This window comes from Benincasa hispida, chromosome 11 (genome assembly GCF_027475165.1).
Source record: "Benincasa hispida cultivar pf3 chromosome 11, pf3_genome.v1.1, whole genome shotgun sequence".
In the NCBI taxonomy this organism is placed as follows: Eukaryota; Viridiplantae; Streptophyta; class Magnoliopsida; order Cucurbitales; family Cucurbitaceae; genus Benincasa; species Benincasa hispida.
Genome location: NC_143488.1, coordinates 50,950,138 through 50,973,365, shown reverse-complemented (window position 1 = coordinate 50,973,365; position 23,228 = coordinate 50,950,138). Strand labels below are relative to the sequence as shown.

At 33.5% G+C, this 23,228-nt stretch overlaps 3 protein-coding genes across 8 annotated transcripts in view; 1 reads left to right on the top strand and 2 right to left on the bottom strand.

The window, feature by feature from the left end:
* The first annotated feature begins 3,659 nt into the window (after positions 1–3,659).
* Positions 3,660–4,914, top strand: LOC120090363 (GATA transcription factor 12-like). Its single transcript, XM_039047975.2, has 2 exons — positions 3,660–3,879; positions 3,961–4,914. The coding sequence occupies exons 1-2, from the start codon at positions 3,754–3,756 to the stop codon at positions 4,702–4,704; spliced, it is 870 nt and encodes a 289-aa protein (XP_038903903.1). The 5' UTR covers positions 3,660–3,753; the 3' UTR covers positions 4,705–4,914.
* A 137-nt stretch (positions 4,915–5,051) lies between these two features.
* LOC120090362 (glucan endo-1,3-beta-glucosidase 8-like) lies at positions 5,052–8,700 on the bottom strand. Its single transcript, XM_039047973.2, has 2 exons — positions 7,313–8,700; positions 5,052–6,286 (listed from the first exon to the last, which is right to left on the bottom strand). The coding sequence occupies exons 1-2, from the start codon at positions 7,639–7,641 to the stop codon at positions 5,176–5,178; spliced, it is 1,440 nt and encodes a 479-aa protein (XP_038903901.1). The 5' UTR covers positions 7,642–8,700; the 3' UTR covers positions 5,052–5,175.
* A 5,068-nt stretch (positions 8,701–13,768) lies between these two features.
* Positions 13,769–23,228, bottom strand: part of LOC120090441 (transcription regulator NOT2/NOT3/NOT5 family protein) — a 29,557-nt gene continuing 20,097 nt past the window's right edge. For 2 of the 6 annotated variants that reach the window (XR_005485542.2, XR_005485543.2), the window contains exons 12-18: positions 18,194–18,345; positions 14,989–15,258; positions 14,779–14,913; positions 14,526–14,707; positions 14,273–14,341; positions 14,090–14,189; positions 13,769–13,924 (exon numbers count right to left, since the gene is read on the bottom strand). Coding sequence is in view for 2 of the 6 variants with exons in the window: in XM_039048107.2 (XP_038904035.1) it covers positions 14,275–14,341; positions 14,526–14,707; positions 14,779–14,913; positions 14,989–15,258; positions 18,194–18,345 (806 nt within the window). In the remaining 4 variants the exon portion in view is untranslated. Of the gene's footprint in view, positions 13,925–14,089; positions 14,342–14,525; positions 14,708–14,778; positions 14,914–14,988; positions 15,259–18,193; positions 18,346–23,228 lie in introns of all 6 variants that reach the window. The other 4 variants (XR_016524426.1, XR_016524427.1, XM_039048107.2 and 1 more) reach the window with 2 other exon arrangements.

The window sequence follows — 23,228 nt, the reverse complement described above, 5'->3', positions numbered from 1 at the left end:
TATGAATACAATATAATTGGAGAGTTTGATTAATAATCAAATTAATCATATTATAATCAAACATATCTAATTTCAAAACTGAAAAATAAGTGTTATTCCGTAATTTTTATCATCTTTTGGAATTTAAATTTATTTTTAATATTAAATTAGATTTTGATAAAATTGATTTAAAATAAATCATTATCTTCCTTATTTTTTCTCCCCTAATTGATTTAAATTAGCTATATATTTTTATTTGATTTAACCATTTTCTGAAAAAAAAAATCAGAATTAATCAATCTTTAATATATTTATAATCATTTTGATTTTAATTTATAGTATACATTTAGAGTTTACATTATTTTATTCATTTTTATTATTTTAAATTTGGATCAAAATTTTTTGTTCTTATTAAGATTTTACTTAATATTTTGTACATTTTATTATTTAACAAATTGTATATTTCATCTAAATTTTATCATTTTTTGTATTTTTTTTAATCACCTTTTATTGATTATCTTCTTACTATATTATCATACTATTAATTTGTCTTTTTTGACAAACAAATAAGTACTCACTTTTGCAATCTTATTGTTTTTGCTATGTCTCTACAACGAGTTGGGTTTCTTTCGTAGATTTTGTAATTGGAGTTATAAATACAGAGTAATTGTTGAAGCTTAAATGAAAATGAAATTATAAATATAGTGTAATCGTAAATAAACGAACTCCCTTCCTGATTTTTCTCCCCGAATTATATTTGAATTTATTATTATCAAATTAGATTTTATCTAACTACTTATCAAATTAATCATAATAAACAAAAACTTCCTGATTTTTCTCTCCAATTTATATTTGAATTTACTTTTTATTATCAAATTTGATTTTATCCAACTTTCTTTAAATGTTTGTTATAAATTCAATTATATCTAAATATTTGTTTCATTATTTTATGCATGTTGTTATCAAATTAATTTGATTTTTTTTTCTTCATTTCAATGTTTTCAAATTTTCATATCCCTAAATCTATCTTTTTCATCTCTTCACTTAACCGTCCCCAAAATCTCTTTTTCTCCTTCTCAATCTCATGCTGCGATCATTAGTTCAGCAACCTTTTCTTGAATTCCAACCGACCTTTTTCGCTTGCACACATATTTCTTACTTTTGTTTCTACTTTGAACATCATTTTCAACAAGGACATTCTAAGAATGATATTGTTTAAAGCTGGCTTTTAAAATCCTATAAGCAAAATGGTCACATGGAAGGAAGACGATGAAACTCCCTACAACAGTCACGTCGTCCTGAAGTTGCAATTCTTTCAAATACTTACTGGCCAACAACAACTTCACTAGTACAATCAACTTAACTTCACTAGTACAATCAACTTTACTCTTTCTCACTTTGGAGGAAATCCATTTTGTAAACATCTATAAGTTTCTAATGATTCTCACCACCTGGTCGTCATCTTCCCTCCATTAAGAACCATATTGGATTATTTTTAATTTTTGGAATGTTTAGATACTATGTTTTTGTGGTTCTAAAATATTTAGGTAGGATGTATTTATGGTATTTGTTAGGATAGTTTTGTCACTTACTAATTAGTATTTTTTATTGTATAAATTCGTTTTACTATTTTTATTATTTAAAAAAAATTATCATTTTCTCAAACGAAACTTTAAAATTTGTTATTTACTTTTGGTACAATTTCTCAATTTAATTGGAGCCCCAAAAACACTAGTGGGTAGGCCCATGATGCAAGAGGATTTAAAACCATGAAGACAAAGGAAGTCCCCAAAAAGTTACATGGTAAAATCAAAGCATCAAAGTGGCATCATAGTAGATGTGGCACTCTATATCGAGTTCTTATCTTTGTAAATGTAAAACAAATTTAAGTCGAGTTTTTGTCTTTTAAATATACCACAATTCTTTTTAATATTTTGAGGTTGTTTGAGGCATTAAATTGATTATTATATATAGTAGTTAGTATAGTCGATAAATTATAATAGTTTGTATTTAGGGTGTAAACTATTTTAATCTAGGTTATAATAACCTATGTTTGGGGTACAAACTATATTAAAATAGTAAATATGATAGGAAATAGTAATTTCCAAATAGTTTTATTATAATAAGTGTGAGTTATAGTAATTAGAAGCTTCAACTATTATAATGGGAGCTCAAACATTAAGGGGTGTTTGATAACCAAGGAGAGTTGGGTTGAGTTGGTATTTTTTACCAACTCAATGTTTGACAACCAAATTTAAATGTTGGTAGGGTTAAGTTGGTTATTTTACAACCAACTCACCCACATCTCCCCAATTCTCTCCCCCTCTAATGTTTTTAATGGTTTCACCCATAGGTCTCTGTTGATAATTACCGCTACCACACTCCGGCGACATACTTCAAGGACCACCTTCGATGGTCAACTCTGAACTCTGGCAACCACCTCCAATGAAACTCCGGCAACCAATTCCAACAACCACCTTGATAAAAAAAAAAAAAAAATACTTGACTTCCACATTCGCACGACCAACTTCGACGAAGAACTCCGGGCTTCGCCAACCACTTGGTGACAACTCTAGCGACTAACTCTAACAACTACCTTCCCACAAGCAATTTCGGAGACATACTTTGCCTACCACCTTCGCATACTCAACTTCGACGACCACTGATAAAAATAAAACAGTGGGTTTAATTACCCACCATTTTATCACTCTCACCCGTTTTCCCATGCGTTTTCATTACTCTCCCAACTCCCTCATTACTTTGTTGTTTCTCTCATGTTCTCTTCATATTTACTCCCCTTCTCTCATCTTCCCTCTTCTTTCATCGTCTCATTCGTCTTTCTCATTTTTTCTCTTCTTTCTTTGTCTGGCTCGTATGAGTTTTATTTTTCCTTTTCTTTCTCAACTCCCTTTCTCTTTTTTTTTTTTTTTTTTTTTTTCTTTCTATGACTGTTCTTTTAGATCTAACTATTCTTCTTCTATCTAAAACAATGTATGTTTCATTTGATGACACTAATCTTTTAAGTTTTTTTTTTAATTTTTACGGTAATTAATGATCAAGTTGGGTTTTCTAATGGAATAATCAATTATATTTGAGTGCTTGAAAAAATAAATTCAAAATTTTGTGTTTTGTATATGAATATTTTGTAGGGAATTTGTTATGTTTTGAGAATGGAAAAGAATTGGAAACTTTATTTTCATTATTATTATTTTTATTATTATTATTATTATTTTTTTTTTTGCCTTTATAGAAAAGTTAAAAATATATATATGTGTATAGTTGAAAATTAAAATTGACAATAAAAAAAAAAATAAAATCAATTTCATTTACAAAAATAGCACAAGATACCCAACTCAACTTAACTCAATTTAGCATCCAAATACAGACAATAATTACTAATTTAACTAACGTTGTACACCAAACACAAACAATGTAACTCTCCATATAATAATTACCAACTCAACTCAACTTAACTCTCTGTTTTTATCGAGCATCAAACGCCCCGAGAATGAGAGTATAGGGAATAAAAATGTCAGATAGACCAGAGAGAGAGAGAGAGAGGGAGAGATGGGGACGTTGATTTGAGTAATTATGTTAGTTGCCAAAAGAAAACCATCGTAATCTGCCGACAGAAAAAAGAGTCCAAAACCAACTCATAAACATCACCACCACACACACTATTACTGCTACACATTCATATTTCACACTCCTCCAATTATTATTGTATTTCTTCTCTCTCCCTCTCTCTTCCCTTTGCTGTTGCTTCCATTCCCCATGGATTACCAATCGAAAATGGTGTCGGTTAACTGCCAATACGAGCAAGACGACTGTTCTAAACTTGGGGCTGAGTTTTCTTCCACTCTCGACGACGCTCTCTACTCCTCACAGGGGATGACAATGGTATGTCATTTTAAAATCCATTGCTTGCTTTGCTTGCCTTATTCTCATCTCAGCAATGTTGAGTTTCATTTGATGAAACAGGATGTTGATGTAAGCTTGGAGTGGCTGTCAGCATTTGTGGAAGAATGCTTATCATCAACCAAAGGAAGCACCCTCCCCCTCCCACCCCTACAACTATCCACACAGCTAAACAGCCCCTCTACAAAACCAAGTTCACTTTCTCACCCTGCACCCCCTTCTTCCAACTCGTCGTTCACCCACTTTCCTGCAGTCCCTGGCAAGGCCAGAAGCAAGAGAAGGCGGCGAGCGCCCTCCAAAGCAATCATTCGCCCTCTCGTTGGTCAACATCTCCATCAACTGAACCTGCTGCAGAACAAACATTTTTTACAGTTGACCTCCTCTGCAGACCCTCTTTTGTTGCAACAAACCTATTGGTTGGCTGATAGTGAGCTCTTACTTCCGCCTAAGGCTCGAGGAGGAGGAGGAGAAACAGAGAAGACGATAGATATGGATCAGATAGAAACAACAGTCAAGAAGAGTATGAAGAAGCAGCAGCAACAGGGTGCAGGGAGTGGGAGGAGATGCAGCCATTGTCAAGCACAGAGGACTCCACAGTGGAGAAGTGGACCATTGGGACCCAAGACATTATGCAATGCATGTGGAGTTAGATACAAGAAGTCAGGAAGATTGTTACCAGAGTATAGACCAGCCAACAGCCCTACTTTTGTGAGTTTATTGCATTCCAATTCACATAAGAGAGTTATGGAGATGAGAATGATGAATGCCTCTTCTTCTACTCCTACTACCTTTCCCTCCTCTTCGTAAAACCTACTACCGACACACCGAACCCGAAGCTGCAACACAATTTGGTTCTTCAATGTATACTACCCTTTCTATTCAAATTAGAGTACTGCAGCTCCTCATTTAACTCTCAAGCACACATAAACCGTCCTTGTGTCCAATTTCTAGTATAATAGACTGATTACTACTTGTAGTACCGAGTAATTAAATTTATTTACATTATTTATTCGCTCATGACAGAGATCCGTACAGTTGGTAGGAAATAGTTATATCCCCCCGTTAATACCTCTTTTCATATGCAGAACCGATAAAAGATTCAACTAAAATTCCAAGTCCAATATGGCACATGACCATGATCAGAACCACAATAGTGATTGAATAGAATCAATCAATTAATCGATAACTTTAATGTATACCTACGAATACATTAGAAAAAAAATTGAAGTAAAAAAGTAACAAAATGGGTCATCATCATAAGGTATCTACAGAAGCAAATTATAGCAGCAGTGCTGTGAATAACAAGGCCATAGATGCTAAACTAACAAATGAAGCAGCCTGGGACGAGGGCGAGGAAGCTAGCTGGATGATGAAATTGCAAGTACCTTGCGAAAGATTCTGTGAGGTCATTGTGGCTAAACCTTGAAAATTACAGGCCAATTCATCTTGATTCTGCACCTGGAAATACATATTGAATGCATAAGACGCATTCCCATTAGCATCCAAATTATTGCAAGAAGATCCGTATCCAAGGGAAGTGCAATCAGAAAAGGTGCATGCATAATCTATGTTATCTGCAAGTTTGCTTAGATCCTTTGCATTTGGATTGAACATACACCACTTTTTGGGAAGATACTGAACATTTTGTGCTCCCACAAGTAGTTTGTTTTGGCCCTGACCAGAAAGATCCATGGCAAACTTTGGCTGACCATCATACCCAAAAATACCCCAATGCCGCTCGAAATTTCCTGGAGCAATGCTCTTGCCATTTTCATCAAGAAAACTGAATAAGTATACTTCAATGAATCCAGGCCTCAGTGGGGTGCCCTTGTTGGCTGCAAGCCTTGGTAGAAGGCCATTGTAAAATCTGTATGCATTTCCGGCATTGGCATTCTTGTCACCATCAGTTGGCCATCCAACCTCGCCAACTAGAATGGGCATGTCCCCGAGTTCAACAGCTTTCAGAGACGAAACTAAGGTATCGAAGTTGGCATCGAAAACATTGGTGTACTGGATCCCAGTGCCAACGTCAACAACAGGATTACTTGCACCATCGAAGAAAGCATAGTCGAAAGGGAAGTTGTCATTGCCATAAAGACTAAGGAAAGGGTAAATGTTTACAGTAAAAGGTGCATTGTTCTTGCTTAGAAACTGGACAATGTCAGTCATGAGTCCATTAATATCACTACGGAACCTACCAGCAGATGGATACGGGCTATTAACCGGAGAGTTGTAAACATCAGCATTTAAGGGCACCGTTGCCTTAATGGAGTCTCCATGACCTGCTTCATTGAGTGCGTTTTGAATGTTTTGAAGGGCTGGAAAGGTAACATTCAAGAATGATCCATTATAGGATGACAGAAATGGTTCATTGCCAACAGCAACATATCTGAACAAGATCAGCAAAGTAAGGAAAAGGTTAGTTTTATGCTCATAACCCCAAGACAAAATCAACAAAGCAAACCCATCCAATATTCTAATTTAAACATCAACAGCAAGTGAACAACTCAATTGAAAGATAAATGAAACTTCCCAAGAGTTTGATCAAAGCTAAGTACTCGAACACAGTTTCTTTTTTTGTTTGTTTTACATGATTTATTTATATTATACTCATATGTATTCCTCGAAAGAAATTGGATGAAGTTGATGCAGCGAAATATGAGAATCTCCACCAAAAAGGCTCTTATACCTTCCATCCAAGGAGATAAAATTAGCCTCTTGCAAGGAGATTTGCACAAAGAAATTGCTAACTGTACTTTAAACTTTGGTATTTAAATAAGAAAACGACAGGCGTCTATTTAAAGAAAAAGATTTGACATGCACTATAATTATACATATTATTGATCTATTTGAAGAAACATAAGATCCAATTTCATAGAAAATCAACTAAGCTGAATTCATGAGCAGAAAAGATCAACCCATTCAAGGATTCACGGTCAAAGTAAACCACATCCACGACCTGTTTTTAAATAGTTAAAGAACTTTCCACCCTTTGCTGAAGCTGGAGAAGCCAACGATTCATATATTATTTTATGATTAGTATAATCAGAAAAGTCAATGCTTACAAAAAAGAAAAAAGAACTTGAAATTCAATTTCCAAAACCCATCTCAGGAAAAAAATTTCAAACCATGTTTCTCAGATTGGTAATAAATAGAAGAGACTTATCTTAATTCTCAACAAGAAATAAATAAATTCAAACAACCATCCAAATGATTGCAAAGTTGACGGTGCAAACCCAGTGACTTCCTCAGATTTGGAAATAACATAACTATCTACATGGGATGAGGATTTGCAAGATCCATAGAATAACAGAACAGGCTTAGCATAAGAAAAGAAAGCAGAAAATATCAAAACAAAGGAAACACAATCAATTTTCTGTGGTTTGAAACAGTTATAGAAAGTGGAATAAATTACTTGATGGTAACTCCTCCATCAAAGGTGTAACGGGAGACATTCCTCTGCACCCATTGCTTAGCTCGATTGTAGTCTCCCATGGCGGAAAGTTGATCATTAGGAATGGCAACCATGACCTCAATACCAGTCCCAGCCAGAGCACCCATGGAAGACTGATCTGCATCAAACAGCTTCACTTTCTTAATCCCATTATCCTTAAACATCTGCACAATAGTCTTAGGGGGTAATCTATGATTGGCCATGGTTCCCCAATTAACTCCAAGACCTTCAACATAGCAACCCAAAACCCCAACCAATAAAACCCACTTCAGGAACCCTAATCTTCCCATTCTCCCACCTCTTTCACAACCAACAAAAGGGAAAAAAGGAATCCAATAACAAAAGCAATTATACCCAGATGAACTTCAAAAGAAGAGCAAATGAAAGTGGTCTCAATAGATTGATTATAGAAAAGGAAAGAGAAAAAAAGAAGAAAGACTCAGCGTTTCCCCTCTTCCCCTAATTTGGTACTGATGGCGGCCTGAAAAAACCGAAGATCCAGCGATATTTCCCCCCCACGACTATAGAGATCGTGATAGAGAGAGAGAAAAGAATCCAATAAAGCGATGAAGAACAGAAAAGAGCAAAAGCTAAGAATTAACACTACGAATAAAGTTAAGTACGCGATAGAAGAAAAGTGATGAGAATTTCAATCCTTTCCGGATCTTCAATGGAAACAGAACGATTGGAGTGAACAGAAACAAACCCAAATAAGGAAAAACTGACAAAAGAGAAGGGTTAGAGTGAAACAGGGCAAAAGGAAGAACAAGAACAAGAACAGCCCCAAAAAAGGACGAACAATGAACAAATCAAACAAAGAGAGAAAAGTATATTGTGGGGTTGTGGGATTGTTATTGAATTAAGAAAACAGAATGAAAGGGGAAGGTATGAATCCAATGTGGTATTGAAAAAACGTGAAGCTGAAAAAGATGAACACCACAACCGCCAGCAGAGAAAGTGGAGAGTGGGAAAGGAAAAATTCAGAGATGGGTATATGAGAGAGATATAAATAATAGATAAATGGGGCCCCCCAACGGTTATAATTGAATGGAGGATTAAAGAATAGTATAATGTGAACAAGCAGAAGAAGAAGAAGACGAAGAAGAAGAGAAGGAGCGTTGTGATTTGAAGAACAAGAAAAAGAAGAAATGGGTGATATGTTATTGGAACAAAGGATTGAAAATTCAAAATGAGAAGAGAAAGCCTTTTGCTCTCTCTCTCGTTTGGATTTGTGTGGAAAATGGCGTTGGAAAGCGAAACAGAGGAATCAGGTTTCTTTCTGTCTCTCTCTTTGTCTCTGCAACTCAGCAGTATCTGTACCAGTTATGTTGCCTTTATTTACTAACCTTAACCCCCAATCAAAAACGAAAGAAATATATAGAAATTTTTTCATATAGAAAAAATATCAAAATATTTATAGAAATAATAAAATATATATATAGATAGATAGTGATAGCTTCGACCAACCTGTATAAAAATAAAATAAAATAAAATTTTGTAAATAGTTTATCTTATTTTTTCTATTTTTGAAATTCTTCAAATTATATATATATATAATTTTTAACCTTGAATCAAAAAGGAAAAAAATTTATATTTTCTTAACCCCAATCAAAAAGGAAAATATTTATATTTTCTTAACCCAAATAAAAAGGAAAATATTTTTTTTTCTTATACTTTGTGTTATAAATTTATGACTTAATTATCAAAAATATATCTTTCCTTTGGATAAAACAATCTTACTTTGTTAAGATAGACATAATTCAATTGGCATAAAAACGTACAAACTAGAAATTGGAGACTCAATTCCACCATTCACAACAAAAAGAAACCTTATATTTTTAAAAAAGAAAATGGTGCATCCTTGCTAGATATAGAGAAAATTTCTAGTACTTCCTCCATTTATTGTGTAACTTTTAATATTAGAGTGAGACTTACTAAAATTAATGTGAATTCGCCAGTATCTATGAACAAATTTGTAATATGAATAAATGTAGTATGATACTACTAGAAAAAATTTTCATAGATCTCTTTGCAACTATCCAATTATCCAAATTGTTGACAAGTCACAAACTATTATTTCTTTATTTTTTTTCTACTTTAGGATTGAAATGAGCTGCATAAAAATAAATGCATCCCAAATATTACTAACTCTATTTATTTAAAGAAGTTGCAACACATATTTCAAAACTTCCATCGCCACACCATTTGAAGTCACTATTACATATCTCAATTTTTTAGAGTAAAACTTTTCGTATCTCAATTTTCATCTAACATCTTAACTTATTTCTACAACAATGTTAATTTTGAAACATTTAGGATACAACAACTAGTAAAATAATAGAGGTATTTTAAGAAAAAATAAATAAAGTTGAAAAGTATATTTTGTATGTTAGCCTAAATTTATCCTCTAATTTTTTTCATTGCGTTATCTAGTTCATTTTTACATAACATCTTGCGTGGCTAAACAATTCTCAAATTTGATTTTGTTTCCCCCAAAAAAATCTATCTAATTCAATGAGCGTTAAGTTGACAAAATAATGCCAAAGTGGGCTCCATTTTTTTAGACAATAAGTGGGTGGGTTTAATCGACTTTTAATTTAGAAATGGATAGTACAAATATTATATCAATTGAGTTGTATTTATTGTGGCTGTCGAAGTAAGATTAACTCAACGATAATTGACATGACCTTCTTCTCTAGAGGTGAAGGTTCGATCCTCTATCCCTGCAGTTGTTTATTAAAAAAAAGTTGACACGGTAATGAGTGATTTTCCATCAATATTTTCATAGTTCTAAGTGTTGGACATCAACGTAAGGGTGAATCAATATTTCCATTAAAAAAATCTATGAAATATACAAAATAAGCAACAAAATGTCTCTAATGTAATTACTAATTTAAATTATTTTTTATATCTTTTCAAAAAATCATCGATATTGACATTTTTTTTTTATATTTCTATCGACATTTGCATAAAATTAGAATTTTGATAATTTTGTTGGCATGATCTTTTAAATCTTAGATATATCTTTTACTTTTTTTAAGCAAGCTCAAAGTGAAGTGGGGTTTTATACCACTAACCTCTTTCTAGAAGTTATTTGTCTTAGCAAGTTTTTCTTTTCCACTTTTGACAATCGACTTAGCAAGTTAAACTAGGCTCGAGTCGATAGTTGATGTACTTTTTTTTCGTATAATGTCCTATTAAATTGTTATTTTCATTTTCCAAACTAAATCAATCTATCACATTTCCATTTAAGTGGTAGTATGACTAATTTTAATATAACTCAATTAATTAAGACACAAGCTTCCTTTCAAGTACCCGATAAAAAAAATTTAATCTTGTCATTTCCATATATGGTTGAACTCTTAAATAAAAAGTATTTAATAGCAAAAAATTATTACATTCAAACGTTAAATTTAGGAGGGTTTTTTTTTTTTTTTTTGAAGAAAATGGAAATAGTCATAATTAGCATTTTTTTATATAACAAAAAGGCATTTTATAAAATTAAAAAGAAAAAATAAACGTAGAATGGTAAACCCCAAACCGTGTATGAAAACTGGAGAGACATTAATATTATTTAAATTATAATACAAAGTATAATACGAAAAAAGAGAAAATAAAAGAAAATAAAATAAAAAAAGAAGGAAGGAAAGGAATAAAATAAAATGGTAATGTGATTGGGGATGAAGAAAAGGAAAGGAGAAAAAAGGTAGCCCACTTTCCTTGTCTTTTACTTAAAAGGCAAATGAATGATAAGATTTTGAAGAAAAATGGCTGACGTGGCCCCAAGGGACATAATTGTCATTTCATATGTGCCTATGTGTTATGGTGGTCGGTCGCCGACGCAATCACAGAATTTAATTTTATATGTATGTATATAAATATAACATAAAGTTTGTATATTTGGATTACATTTTAATCTAAGCTCACACGTGATGGACAAGGTGGAACACGAGGAATCAGATTTATTTATCTCTTATTTTTAACGGAGATTCAACATTCTTTTCATTATTTTTTTTTTAAAAGAAGAATAATAAAAATAAACATAGCAAGGCTTACTCCACTCTTCCCATCAACCTTAATTTTCATTAACTTTTTTTTTAAGTACATTGAGAGGTGAGAATTCAAATCGGATCTCGTTGGTGATATTTACTTAAATTTATTATTATTATTATTTTAATTACAAACTATATTGACATATTTTTAACAATGTCTTTTTTATACTATAATTGAGAAAAGAAAGATTCGAATCATTAACCATACAAATTGAGCTATATTTGATTTAACTTAACATTCAGTTAAAAATATAAAAATAGTATGTAATTTTTATTTTGATTCCTTGTCAACTCTAACAAACAACATTAATGGACTTCTCATCCAAATTCCAAAACAACTCCTTGTAAACACAACAAAAGAATAGCATTTATATTTCAACTAATAGAAAGGGGTAGGGCATGTGCCCCAATTTGGCTTTAAAAAAAAAAAGTTTAAAATGCCAATATGATTTCTCTTCTTTAAGACTTGGTTTTTATTTTTTATTTTTTATTTTTTTTTGAAAAACAGTGTGTATTTAACTTTTCAAGTGTTCGATTTTGATAACAAGTCATTTTGAGAAAAAAAAAATTGAGGTATCTGATAACCACTCAAAATAATTTTTAAAACACTTTCAAAGTTTATTTTGAATAATTTTTATAAAAGAATTTAAATAAAAATACTTTTATTAGAAAACACTATTTATCCTAGCTAATTCAAATAGAACCTGCTAACATAAACATAACACAACTAGCAAAAGCCATTATACCTTTTTACTAAATTTTGAAAAAGTTTGTATTTTCATCCTTCCATATGTTTAACTAAAAAAAAGAAAATAAAAAATATATATATTTTTCAAACTTTCAAAATTTAGTCTACATAGTCTAATACGATCGTAGCACATCTAAAAGTTCTAAGAATCCGTCGATGAACTTTATAAAGTAATCATATAAATTGTATGATCGATAAAAAGAAGAGCTTGTTTGAATTGACTAAGCAAAAAAAAAATATTTTTCAAAAAATGTTTTTTTATTTAAATTCTTTGGATAAAAACAAGTTTAAAAACACTTTAAAAATCTTTCAAAAACAAATTTGAGTTATTGTCGAACACTATAATTTCCATTCTAATTTAGAATGGATGATTATTTACTTTATATGCTGTTAGTGATAAATTGAAGTATGTCGACACTTTTTGAGAATCTCATAGAGATTAAAATAAAAAAGGACATGATTCCTTTGCACCGGAGGATGCCTCCGTGGTGATCAGTTCTCAATCTCCAGTCAGATTGAGACAAATTCATTATTTAGCATTAAGAATTAATTAAAAGAGTGCTTTTTTCCAAGATCAGGACTTTTAAAAGTTTTTTATACTAACCAAATAAAGGTATTTTAAATATTAGAACATTTGAACCATTAAACTTCACGTTGAAATATGTAATTTTATTATCCTATATTTTCTAAGTGCATATGTAATATAGACACTCGAATGGACAAAACTTAGGTATATCTCATAATTTTATGTTTAGGTAAGCTTTGTCTTAATATGCAATAATGAAAGTGTCACGAAAATTTGAATTTCTAATTTGAAAAATTATAACTTAAGAAATGAACAAAACAGATTTCAGCTGTTCCTTTTGGAATAAGTTAAATTTAGACAGAAAAAAAAAAGTGAAGATTATGTCCTAAGGTGGAAAAAGGGGGAAAAGAAAAACAATATCAAGGAAAGTCAATTTGGAGATGGGCCACCCACAGCCACACCATTCCAAAACTAAGCACATAAAACATCAAGTTTTTATGTTCAATTACATACTAGGCAGGCCCTACTTCCATTTCAACATTAAAAAGGAAAATCCGACGGACTAATAACTCATTAACGTCAATCCAAGCGTAACTCGATAGATAAAGTTGGCGGTTCTACTCAACACCCCTGCAATTGTTGATCTAACAAATAACAATAATTTCTATGAACATACATGATTTATTTGTACTGGTCAACTAATATTTTCAAGGCACTAATAATAAAATCGCATCAGAAAGCAAATAACGATTCCTCCATACTTTCCCATCAATTCATCCATGCACCAAAAAGTTGAAGGTATCAGTGAAAAAGGGTTATCTTTACACCGTAAAAGGCCCATGTATTCACATGTTAGGCCCATACTTCTTAAAACTCAGTGGTACTGTTAAATGCTTCTTGAGAACATTTATTACAGGAAAACAAGTATGGATCTTAGTAATCAAAATCATTCGATACGACTCAGATAAGTTGTCAAGACTAAAGCTAAGGTTGAGATTTAATTCATTTTCTCCTGGGCTTCTTGTAGCCTAGGAAATTCTAAGTTCTCACTCCAAAGTCTATTATAAAGAGGCTTAATAAAGGGTCTGATCTGATCCAATGAACACCATAAAAAGATATATTATAAGGGAAGGCAATATAATATCTTTATAACCGATAACCATGTGTCCTTTACAATTAAAAAGAAAAAGGAAAACAAAAAGGCTAAGTCAACCTTTAACTGACTGCAATCTTCCCTGATAATGAACCTGCAAGTGTAAAATGAAAATAAAGATGATCGAATTGACCTTCATACTAATTCAAAGTTAAAAATTACAAAATCTAAACTACACACAAAATATGTAACTGCTATTTGAAAATTTCATTACAAAGTGGAAATAATTCAAACATCTAAAGAAGAAACGAGACTTCACCAAAGACTAAAATGTGCTGACTTCCATTCTTTTCGCCCATTACCCACTATAATTAATACAAGTAGTTGTCAAGCTACGGATATATCTCTCTTTCTAGTTTCTGTAAAACGAGAAAAGGGTTAGCACTTCAAAAGGATGGGGAAAAAGTTCAAACCTCGGTCACTTGATCAAAGCCATTACAACCTCTATATATTGAGTTCATCTTCGAGGTAGTTATACTCAAAAGTGAACTCAGTTTTAATCCTTTGGCACCTACATTACAGAAATAATTCATATATAGTTACTGACACAATACACAAGCAATATTTTTGTTACATATCCATAAAAGTAGAAATGGCCTTGTCATGAAACACAAGATCACACCTTACATTTACACAAGTCAACAAGAAATGAGGTACCAAACAGAAAATTTGGTGAGATTAATATGTAAACATACCATCCATGTTGTAGGTCATCATTGTTAACATGGAAATCGAAGTACACATAAGTTCCTTGCTCATATTCATCCGTAGCAACTTTTGGCTCTTCATGTCGTTGAAACCATGTCTGATATTTTCTGTGGTATCTCCAAGATTGCTTCTTTAATTCTCTAGCAGCCAAATATTGTTGATAGGTGTTCTGTGGTCCAGCACATCATTAAACTCATTTTCAAAGAATAGCGTTACATGAAAAGAGAGAGAGAGTAATACCGGTTGATAGTAAAATGCAAAGAACAAGGTGTCAGTGCCATAGGTCTCTAGACCCAATCGGTCCCATAAAGCAGGATTGTTTATAATAGGGGCCTGTACTTGAGGATAGCTCGGAGGAGTAATTGCAGGGTGCCTCTGCAGATGATATAAGCTTAGAGTAAGACACTCTATGGAATAAAGTAAATAAAACAAAGAAATATGTATCTGTACTGGAGTATAGCTCCTTGGACGCTCTGAGTCTTTCGGCTGAGGTAGCTTGTAGAATGCAGCTTCAAGCATTTGCAAATTATAGAACTGATCATGCATTCCTCCAGTAGTCATCGAGGACCCACCAAGGTTATCACCAATGGCACCCAAGTCAGAAACACTTCTTCGGCCAATGACACCAAGACTCCCAGAAGGTTGGCCAGACTGCAAAGGTTGACCAGGAGAAAGGTCATCTTCTCTCGACACTGAAGCTGTCTCAGTCAATGATCCAACCTACAACATACAGATAGTGGAAATTTAGATCGCTGTTTTGATTATCAAGTGATACAGTTTCTATAAAACAAATAATTTAATAAGAAGTATTAGAGGAAAAACCTCTCACAGAAGTTATTTTAATATATATATATATATAAACATTTTCCAATTGGATTTAGAAAAGAAAATGGAATAATCACAAAGTATTTTACACTCCAAGAAAAGGCAACAAAAAAATTATCCTAGTTTTTTCTTTAAAAAAGACGACAAAACTTTTCGTTGATATAGTGAAAAGAAATCAATGCTCAAAGATACAAATACTCTTAAGAAGAGAGAACAAAATAAATAAAAATAGACAAATGATACTAAATTTTTGGATGAATGACCAGAGGTCCAGAACACTTCTATGGAATTAGTGCAACAGCTGCTCTTGAATGAAAACAACCAAAAGTTGTTTATTTTCAAAAAATAATATCCTAGGTGATATTGCATTAGACCTCCAACTCCGTATTTTGAAAAGAAGTTGGTTACTTAGACGTGACACATTGATATCAAAGATATACTCAAGAAAATAATAGGATTGCGATAAGGCTTGGGCATTGTCAATGTCGGTATATTAGTCATAATGGAGAGTGGGTTAGTGCGGTGTAGTAGATAAAGACAGAATGTGTGAGGTGAAGACCGTAAACAATTTTATAGTTTTCTGGGATGGAAGGTATCCATCCAACTTCCTCCAATTACTTTACATATTACAGTTATTTTCTTGTTCTTGAACTTCTGGTGTTCTTTCCGCCATTTATCCTCGACTTTTTCGTCTTACTCTTCATCCGAAGACTACTGTGGCTAATGTGTGGCTTCCATCTTCACAGGCATGGGATTTACATTTACAACACGATCTCACTGATTTGGAGATCTCAGAATGGGCATCCTTATCTCAGCACCTGACTTCTGTCAAATTGCATTCCTATTCTGATTCTTGGTTTTGGCCTCTAGATCCCTTCTCGGTTTTTGCTGTTAAATCCCTCATGGCTTATTTGGTTGGCACAGTAGATCCTACTTTGTGATCTGGAAAGACCGTTATCCTAAAAAGATAAATATCTTTCTTTGGGAGCTTAGCTTGAGTGCCATAAATACTAATGATTGTCTGCAGCGCTGTATGCCTTGTATGCATCTTTCTTCCTCTTGGTGCCACAAGTGTCATTTTCATGTTGAATATCCTGCTCATTTGTACATACAATGTTCTTTTGCTGCTAGCTTTTGGGATATTATTTGCAGGCTTTTGGAAGGTCCTTTACTTGCCCCAATAACATATATGATATTTTGGCTTCTTTATTGGTAGGTCATCCTTGTGGTGGTCGTAAGAAGATGGGGGTGAAAGAAATCGAAGGGTTTTCCATGACATTTTTTTTCCTCCTGTAATACTTTTATAGAGTTTGTTTTGTCTTCTACATTTTCTTGGTGCAAAATTAAGCACCCTTTCATTCATTATAGTTTATCTTTCTTAGTCACTAATTGGCGCACTTCTTTTGTAATCATCTATTGGTATTTGGGGGCTTTCCCTTCCTTCATTTATCAATGAAATGTTTCTTTTTCCAAAAAAAAGTATTTGCTTTCTATAAGATGAAGACAAAGAATATTTATTCGAAAAGTGTGAGGCTACATGCTTACCAACTTGAATCCTGATGGGTGCATCATCTATAAAAGAGTTAACTGATCTGAAGATAATACTTTTGTTCATTGAGATCAAGTTACCATATTTTAAAAATTGCTTTATTCTACTTTCAGATAGTCATGTCTCTTGATCAGAAGGTGTAGCCACATCTTTCTTCTCCTTAATCATCTCTTCAAAGGAGAAGATTGAAATTTTTTTCACTTAACATTATCAGAAGCTTCCTGGATGGATAGCAATCACACTTCTAGACAATGTCTTCTCTCTTTTTTGCAACTTTTTGGGGTGGGTGATAACTCTTGAATTAAGGGTTACTTACCTAGACTAGACATTAAGAGCTTAGAATTGTGTAATTACGTGAAATGTACTCCAACCTTTTCTTTGCTCTCCTACCGATATCAGAAGCCTGTTTTTCCACCATTGTAGTCCAGCTTTACCAGGTCCATGGTGTATCCCTTTCTGCTAGATATCTGCTTGAGCCAGAGAACTTGACCATCAACTCAAATCTCCTTGAAATATTTTTGGTTCAGGGGTGCAAAATAACGAAAGGTTTAGGATGTCTCTAATCCATCAAAGAGTACTCCAGTATCCAGATGGAGAAAGTTTTGTCTCTTGTGGCTTCTGATATACGCATTCTGGCACCTCTAGGTAAGGGTAAACTTCAATGGAGAAAGATTTCCTATCAAGGGTGACTGATTGGGATGGTTGGGGGAGAGCCATAGTGAATGGTGATGGTCTAGAGGTACAGGGATCGACAGCATGGTTGGGGTGAACTTCCGGTGGATGGGAGGAGACTGGGAGGGAGGGAGGGAGGGAGAGAGAGCATTGAGGATACTGAAGGGTCTTAGCTAGGAATATTAGTATGGTATTAGCAAGGCATAAAGGTAATGAGTTAGGGAGTTAGTCTATTTGGTTATGATTAGAGGGAGGGGACTGAGGGAAGGCAAGCAATTGTTGAGTGATTTAGGGCTTGGGTTAGCATACTCAAGAGGGGAGGCTCCAAGTGCCTTAAACTTGGTTTATTTGTAGTTCTTTATCTTTTATATTTCAATATATTTCAGCTCCTAATCATAGGTAGGAGGTATCTGCAAGTAAACTGAATATCCAACAAATTTGTTTGATTATTTTCATTTACGTAGAAGCTCTAAGCAAACATTAGGAATTTTAGACGTAGTCTCTTTAATATACAGGTTCATATTGTATATGTAATGTAATAACATTTAACAGCCTGTTTGACAATGAACGATTCATGCACTGAAGTATTGCTGAAGAAATAAAACGTACTGGAGTATCTACTGGATATGATCCTTTTAAATCATCATCGCTCATCAGATTCTTTCTAAGGACAGAACCAGCAGCAGAATCAGTAGTATCCTCAGGTAAACTTTGCTGCTGTTGCTGCTGCTGCTCCTCTTCAACTTTTGAATGGGCAACATCTGCATTACACAAGAATTTCTTCAGTCTTGCTTATTTAATTCTATGAGAAAACATAAACATTTCAGTTATCAATATCTCATTTCATGGTAAGGAAGGATAACTTGGAAAATATGTGGCAATGCACATCATCGAGAGGTTAAAATTTAACTGGATCCACCGCTTCCCTAAGGACTTGTTTGGTAGACAATTTGAAAACAGAAATTTGAAAACAAGGAATTCAATGAAAAATAATTGTATTTCATGTTTTCAGATATGTATTTCGTAGAAAATTCAAAATTTAAATTAAAATTTAAACATTTTTTCAAAAATTGTTTGATAATATATTTATAAACCATAAAATTAATTATAGTCACTCACTAAATATTAAGTTGAATATAAATTATTACTAACTATTTTATGAACTTTTTACGTTAAAAAGTTTGTATAATTATTATTATGTAATATAATATATAATATATTAAATATTTAAACTTAATAAAAATAACTGAGTTTATAACATGAAATCCTATATTTGTTAATGTTTTTATCTTAAATTTGAATACACTGAAAACATAAAAATGTTATTTTCAAAATTTGCATTGTTTGGATCACGGAATCCGAAAACAGTTTTTGAAAACAAAATTCAGACTGCCTACCAAACACATATTCCTTGGACTCAGTAAATCTGAAAACATAAAGCAAAATTTGAGTTGCCTATCAAACATGCCCTAAATCTCTCGATAATCCCTCAAATTATGGTAGTCATGTTTTCTCTCTCCCTCTCTCCTTCCCTCCCACCATCCTTCTCACTGGAATCTGCAACCAAGACATTGACTTTTTAACCCCGACAACCGTCCTTCACCATGCCTAGACCTCAACAGACCAGATTGTTAACACTTGAAAGAAAAACCATAACGTGATCTCATTTTGAAACAGGAGAACCTCATTTACAGCAATCTTCGGTACAATATTGGGGACCATACCTCCATGGCTTTTTGGTTTGAACTATGGATATGTAATTCTCCAAGTTCTTTGCTATTGTTGAATCTACATTTGCATTCATTAATCATGTGTGGAACCGTGGGAACATATCCTAGACTCTGAATTTTAGAAGGAATTTCAAAGATGATGCAATTGTTGAATGGGCCTCCTATATGCAACTCATCCCTTACATTCAGCTCTCTCATCGATCTGATAACCGAATATGGAAGCTTGACGATAGCACCACCTTTTCCACAAAATCATTGATGCCCCACCTCTCATCTATCAACACCTCGACTTCAAAGGATAGGGGCCCCAAAACAAATGCCCCTTCTCTCCAGAGTATAGTAGAATACCCTAATAGAAACAAATGCATCACAATATCTGTTGTTTCCCCATTGGCAAAGGACAACAACACCCAAGATTGAGGGAGTGGAACTTCCAATGAGATGTAAGACGACTTCACTTAACCAAAAGACAGACAAAAGCCACTAAGTGACAACTCAAATGAAGAAACAAGGAACAACATCGTCCATCTCCCAGCCACTTATGGCACCAAAAATGTGTTTTAGGCCCATCACCTACAAAACACCAAACAAACTGAGAGAAAAAACAGAAACCACTTACCTATCGCTCTCCAAGGATTAATATAAGTTCTTCTTGAACTCCAACATAAGGACCATTCAAATGGATGGGAACCATACTCAAAATAACCTTATGCCAGAAGTTCTCAAACTCTCTAGGAAAGCACCACAATCATTTGGTCAATATGACCCCATTACGCACTCTTAAATTATGAATGCTTAGACACTCAAGTACAATGGTTTTAGCCATTACCTCCCGCTTTATGGATGAGAGCCTTTCAAGTTTCACCAACTCAACCCCTTCTCATAAAAAAGAGAGGAAGTACATTGGGATTCTGCTTAATAAGGGTGAGTCTACCCCTTGGAGGAAAAAACATAATTTCCAAAAGGAGAATTGCTTTTTGCAACTTCTCTATCACTGGGTTAAAAACAGACATCTTCCAGGGTTGTTACCAAAAGGGATACCCAAGAACAACGAGGGAAAAGGATAGGTATAGCCCACCGTAGACGCTCACCTACCCAATTTAAAAGGGTCTCAATTAATGCCAGCTAACACGACTTTTATCTCTGTTAATCTTTGACTTGACATAGACTCAAAAAGCAATACTTTTTCTGAAACCTACATTTCACATTCACTTGGGACCCCCTCCAGCTTGATAAACAAAAGACAATTCCTTCCTCGAGCAAAACAATATCATGCCATCTGCAAACAATAGATGAGATAGAGTCAAAATATCCCTCCTCACTAGAAACCCATTGAGAATGTTACCTTCCACACCTCTCAAAACAATTCTACTAAAAACACCCGACTAAAAGGAAGAGGAAGGATGGGAGTGGATCGCCTGTCTCAAACTTCTCAAAGCAATCTCACCTTACCATTGAAGAAAACTAATATATGATTATGGAAAGGGATACTCCCAATCCATGTGTGTGATAAAATAGCAACTTTACACACCTCAAATCCTCAAGAGAAGTTAAGCACCTCACATCCTTGCTAAGCCTCTCAATGCAAGTGTGTACATTTTAGTGTCAGGAAGCACACATCTTATTTTTTAATTAAATATCTACAAAATGCTTTCAGAACTCAATTTTTCTCCCCAATTTCTTATAAAAAGCTCTCTCTCTCTTAAATCTTTACTATTATAATTATTACTATTATTTTTAAAAAGGAAGCAAAACTTTTCATTGAAAAAATGAAAAGAGTAATGCTCAACTCTTAGATTTTTATTATTTTATAATTCATTATATTGAATTTCTTAATATATAAAATAACTTCAAAGTTTTTCTATTATACACCTTATCCAAAAAGAAACCTTACTTTTCTTTCCATTGCTTACTTTTAATGTCTAGCAAGCATTTGTGCCTCACGCTTTTAGATAATTCCAAAAACAGAATACAAGGTGTTCTAATAAGTAATAACTCATAACAAAAGAGGTGGAGTCATAGGCAGGGAGCCTAAATTCAAGATTTGAATCTGGGTAGGAAGGCCAAATAAAAACATGCATTTATATGTGATGTCCAATCTGTAATTACATTAGGACATCGCAATTTCAGTTGTGCCCCCTTCTATTTTTTATTTTTTATTTTTTTGATGAGAAATTGTAACTGAATTTCATTGACAGTATGAAATTAAAAAAGGACAAAGGATGCTCATGCCATGATGATTACAAAATGCAATTCCACAGTGAAATAAGAGATGTAAGACTATAATCATAAAAGAATGTGGTGAATTTACACCAACATAACAAAATGTGAGTAACGTGTTCGACAAGGGAAGCGAAACTTGTAGCTTTATCCTTGAAGATGCATTTGTTACATTCAAGCCATATATTCCAAAAAAAAAACTTTGCTTAAGTAAGTCCATAACACTTCCTTATCCTTCTTGAATGGGTGGTCCGTTCAGGAGCATCTGGAGGAGAGTGAGAGGATCATTTACTCTTCCCAAAGGACAATTACAAGCAGCCAACATATTAGTCCAGAACATCCAAAACATCTGAACAAATTCAAAATAGACAAAAAGGTGCATAATGGATTTTTCATTCTTTCACAAAGAACACACCAGTTTGGTGTAAAAACAACCCATGGAGTTTTGTTATTTTATCATAATATCAGCTGTGTTAATACAACCATGACTAATTTCCCATAGAAAAAATTTGAACTTTTTAGGAATTGGACCATGCCATATGTTCGAATAGAGATCCTTAAGTGATGAGATCCATTGGAAGATAGGTCTTTGATAAAGAATTTGCTGTATATACCCCTTTGATGTCAAGATTCCATTTCCAATGATCCTCCACCAAAGGGTTTAGTGGCAAATGTATTAGTGTGGAGAGAAGTGACCATTCAATGATTTCGGCATTCATGAGATGTCGTCTCAAACCAAGGTCCCAAGAAGCATTCTCTCTATTTCCATAATCGAGAATGGATGAGTACTTGTGAGTGCCCCTCCATCCCTTTAATCATCTCTCTGTCTTTTCTAAGATAGGCTCCCAAAAAGTAACCGTATGAGGCTTCCCATTTAGGGGTAAAACCCAGATAGATGGATGGCCATTCTCTAACTTTAAGTCCAAAATCAACAGCCAAGGATGCGACCATGCAGTATTCCATGTTAGTGCCAATAATTTCAGATTTTGTGTGATTGATGTGAAGCCCCAAAGTTTCCTAAAAGGAAATAATAGACTCAAACAAGGAAGAAAGCTTTTGCTCTCCAAGAGATGAGAAAAGAATCATATTGCCTGCAGATTGAAGATGATTAATGGATAGGACTCCATTCTCAACATCAAAGCCCTCTATAATTTTATTTTATTTTTTTTACCATCCTGATCCAAATTCTACTCAAACAATCAACCACCAAAACAAATAGGAAGGGAGAAAGGGGGTCACCTTGACAAAGACCCCTTGTCGCCTTGATCTTACCCCTTGGTTTACCATTGCATATGAAAGGCACCCATAGGGAATGAGGCGAAAGGAATATGAAGACAAGAAGCAAGATCATACCAAATTTTTTTGCCCAACTAGTCACTAATCTAGGCAGATGATTAAATAAACTATACATTTATGGGGTTGTTTGGGGCACTAAGTTGAGTTTTGAAATCTGGAATTAATATGTCTGTGGAATTAAGAAGTCTGTGTTTCGATTGTAAAGTTATTTGGTCTGGAGTTAGGAAGTTTGGGTTTAGAGTGCAGAGCTTCGTTATTCCATCAGTGGTATCTGGTGCAAATTTTTAAAAGTCAATTGAGATATCAACTTAAAACTTCACATATATTTTATAATTTTTTACATGCTCAAGGTGTTTCTATCAATGTTAAATTACTATATAAAACAGAATATTAAACAC

Coding starts and splice junctions, on each gene's coding strand:
- LOC120090363 (XM_039047975.2), top strand. CDS start 3,754: ATGGATTACCAATCGAAAATGGTGTCGGTTAACTGCCAATACGAGCAA. Junction 3,880..3,960: donor CCTCACAGGGGATGACAATG/GTATGTCATTTT, acceptor TTGATGAAACAG/GATGTTGATGTAAGCTTGGA.
- LOC120090362 (XM_039047973.2), bottom strand. CDS start 7,641: ATGGGAAGATTAGGGTTCCTGAAGTGGGTTTTATTGGTTGGGGTTTTG. Junction 6,287..7,312: donor GATGGAGGAGTTACCATCAA/GTAATTTATTCC, acceptor GATCTTGTTCAG/ATATGTTGCTGTTGGCAATG.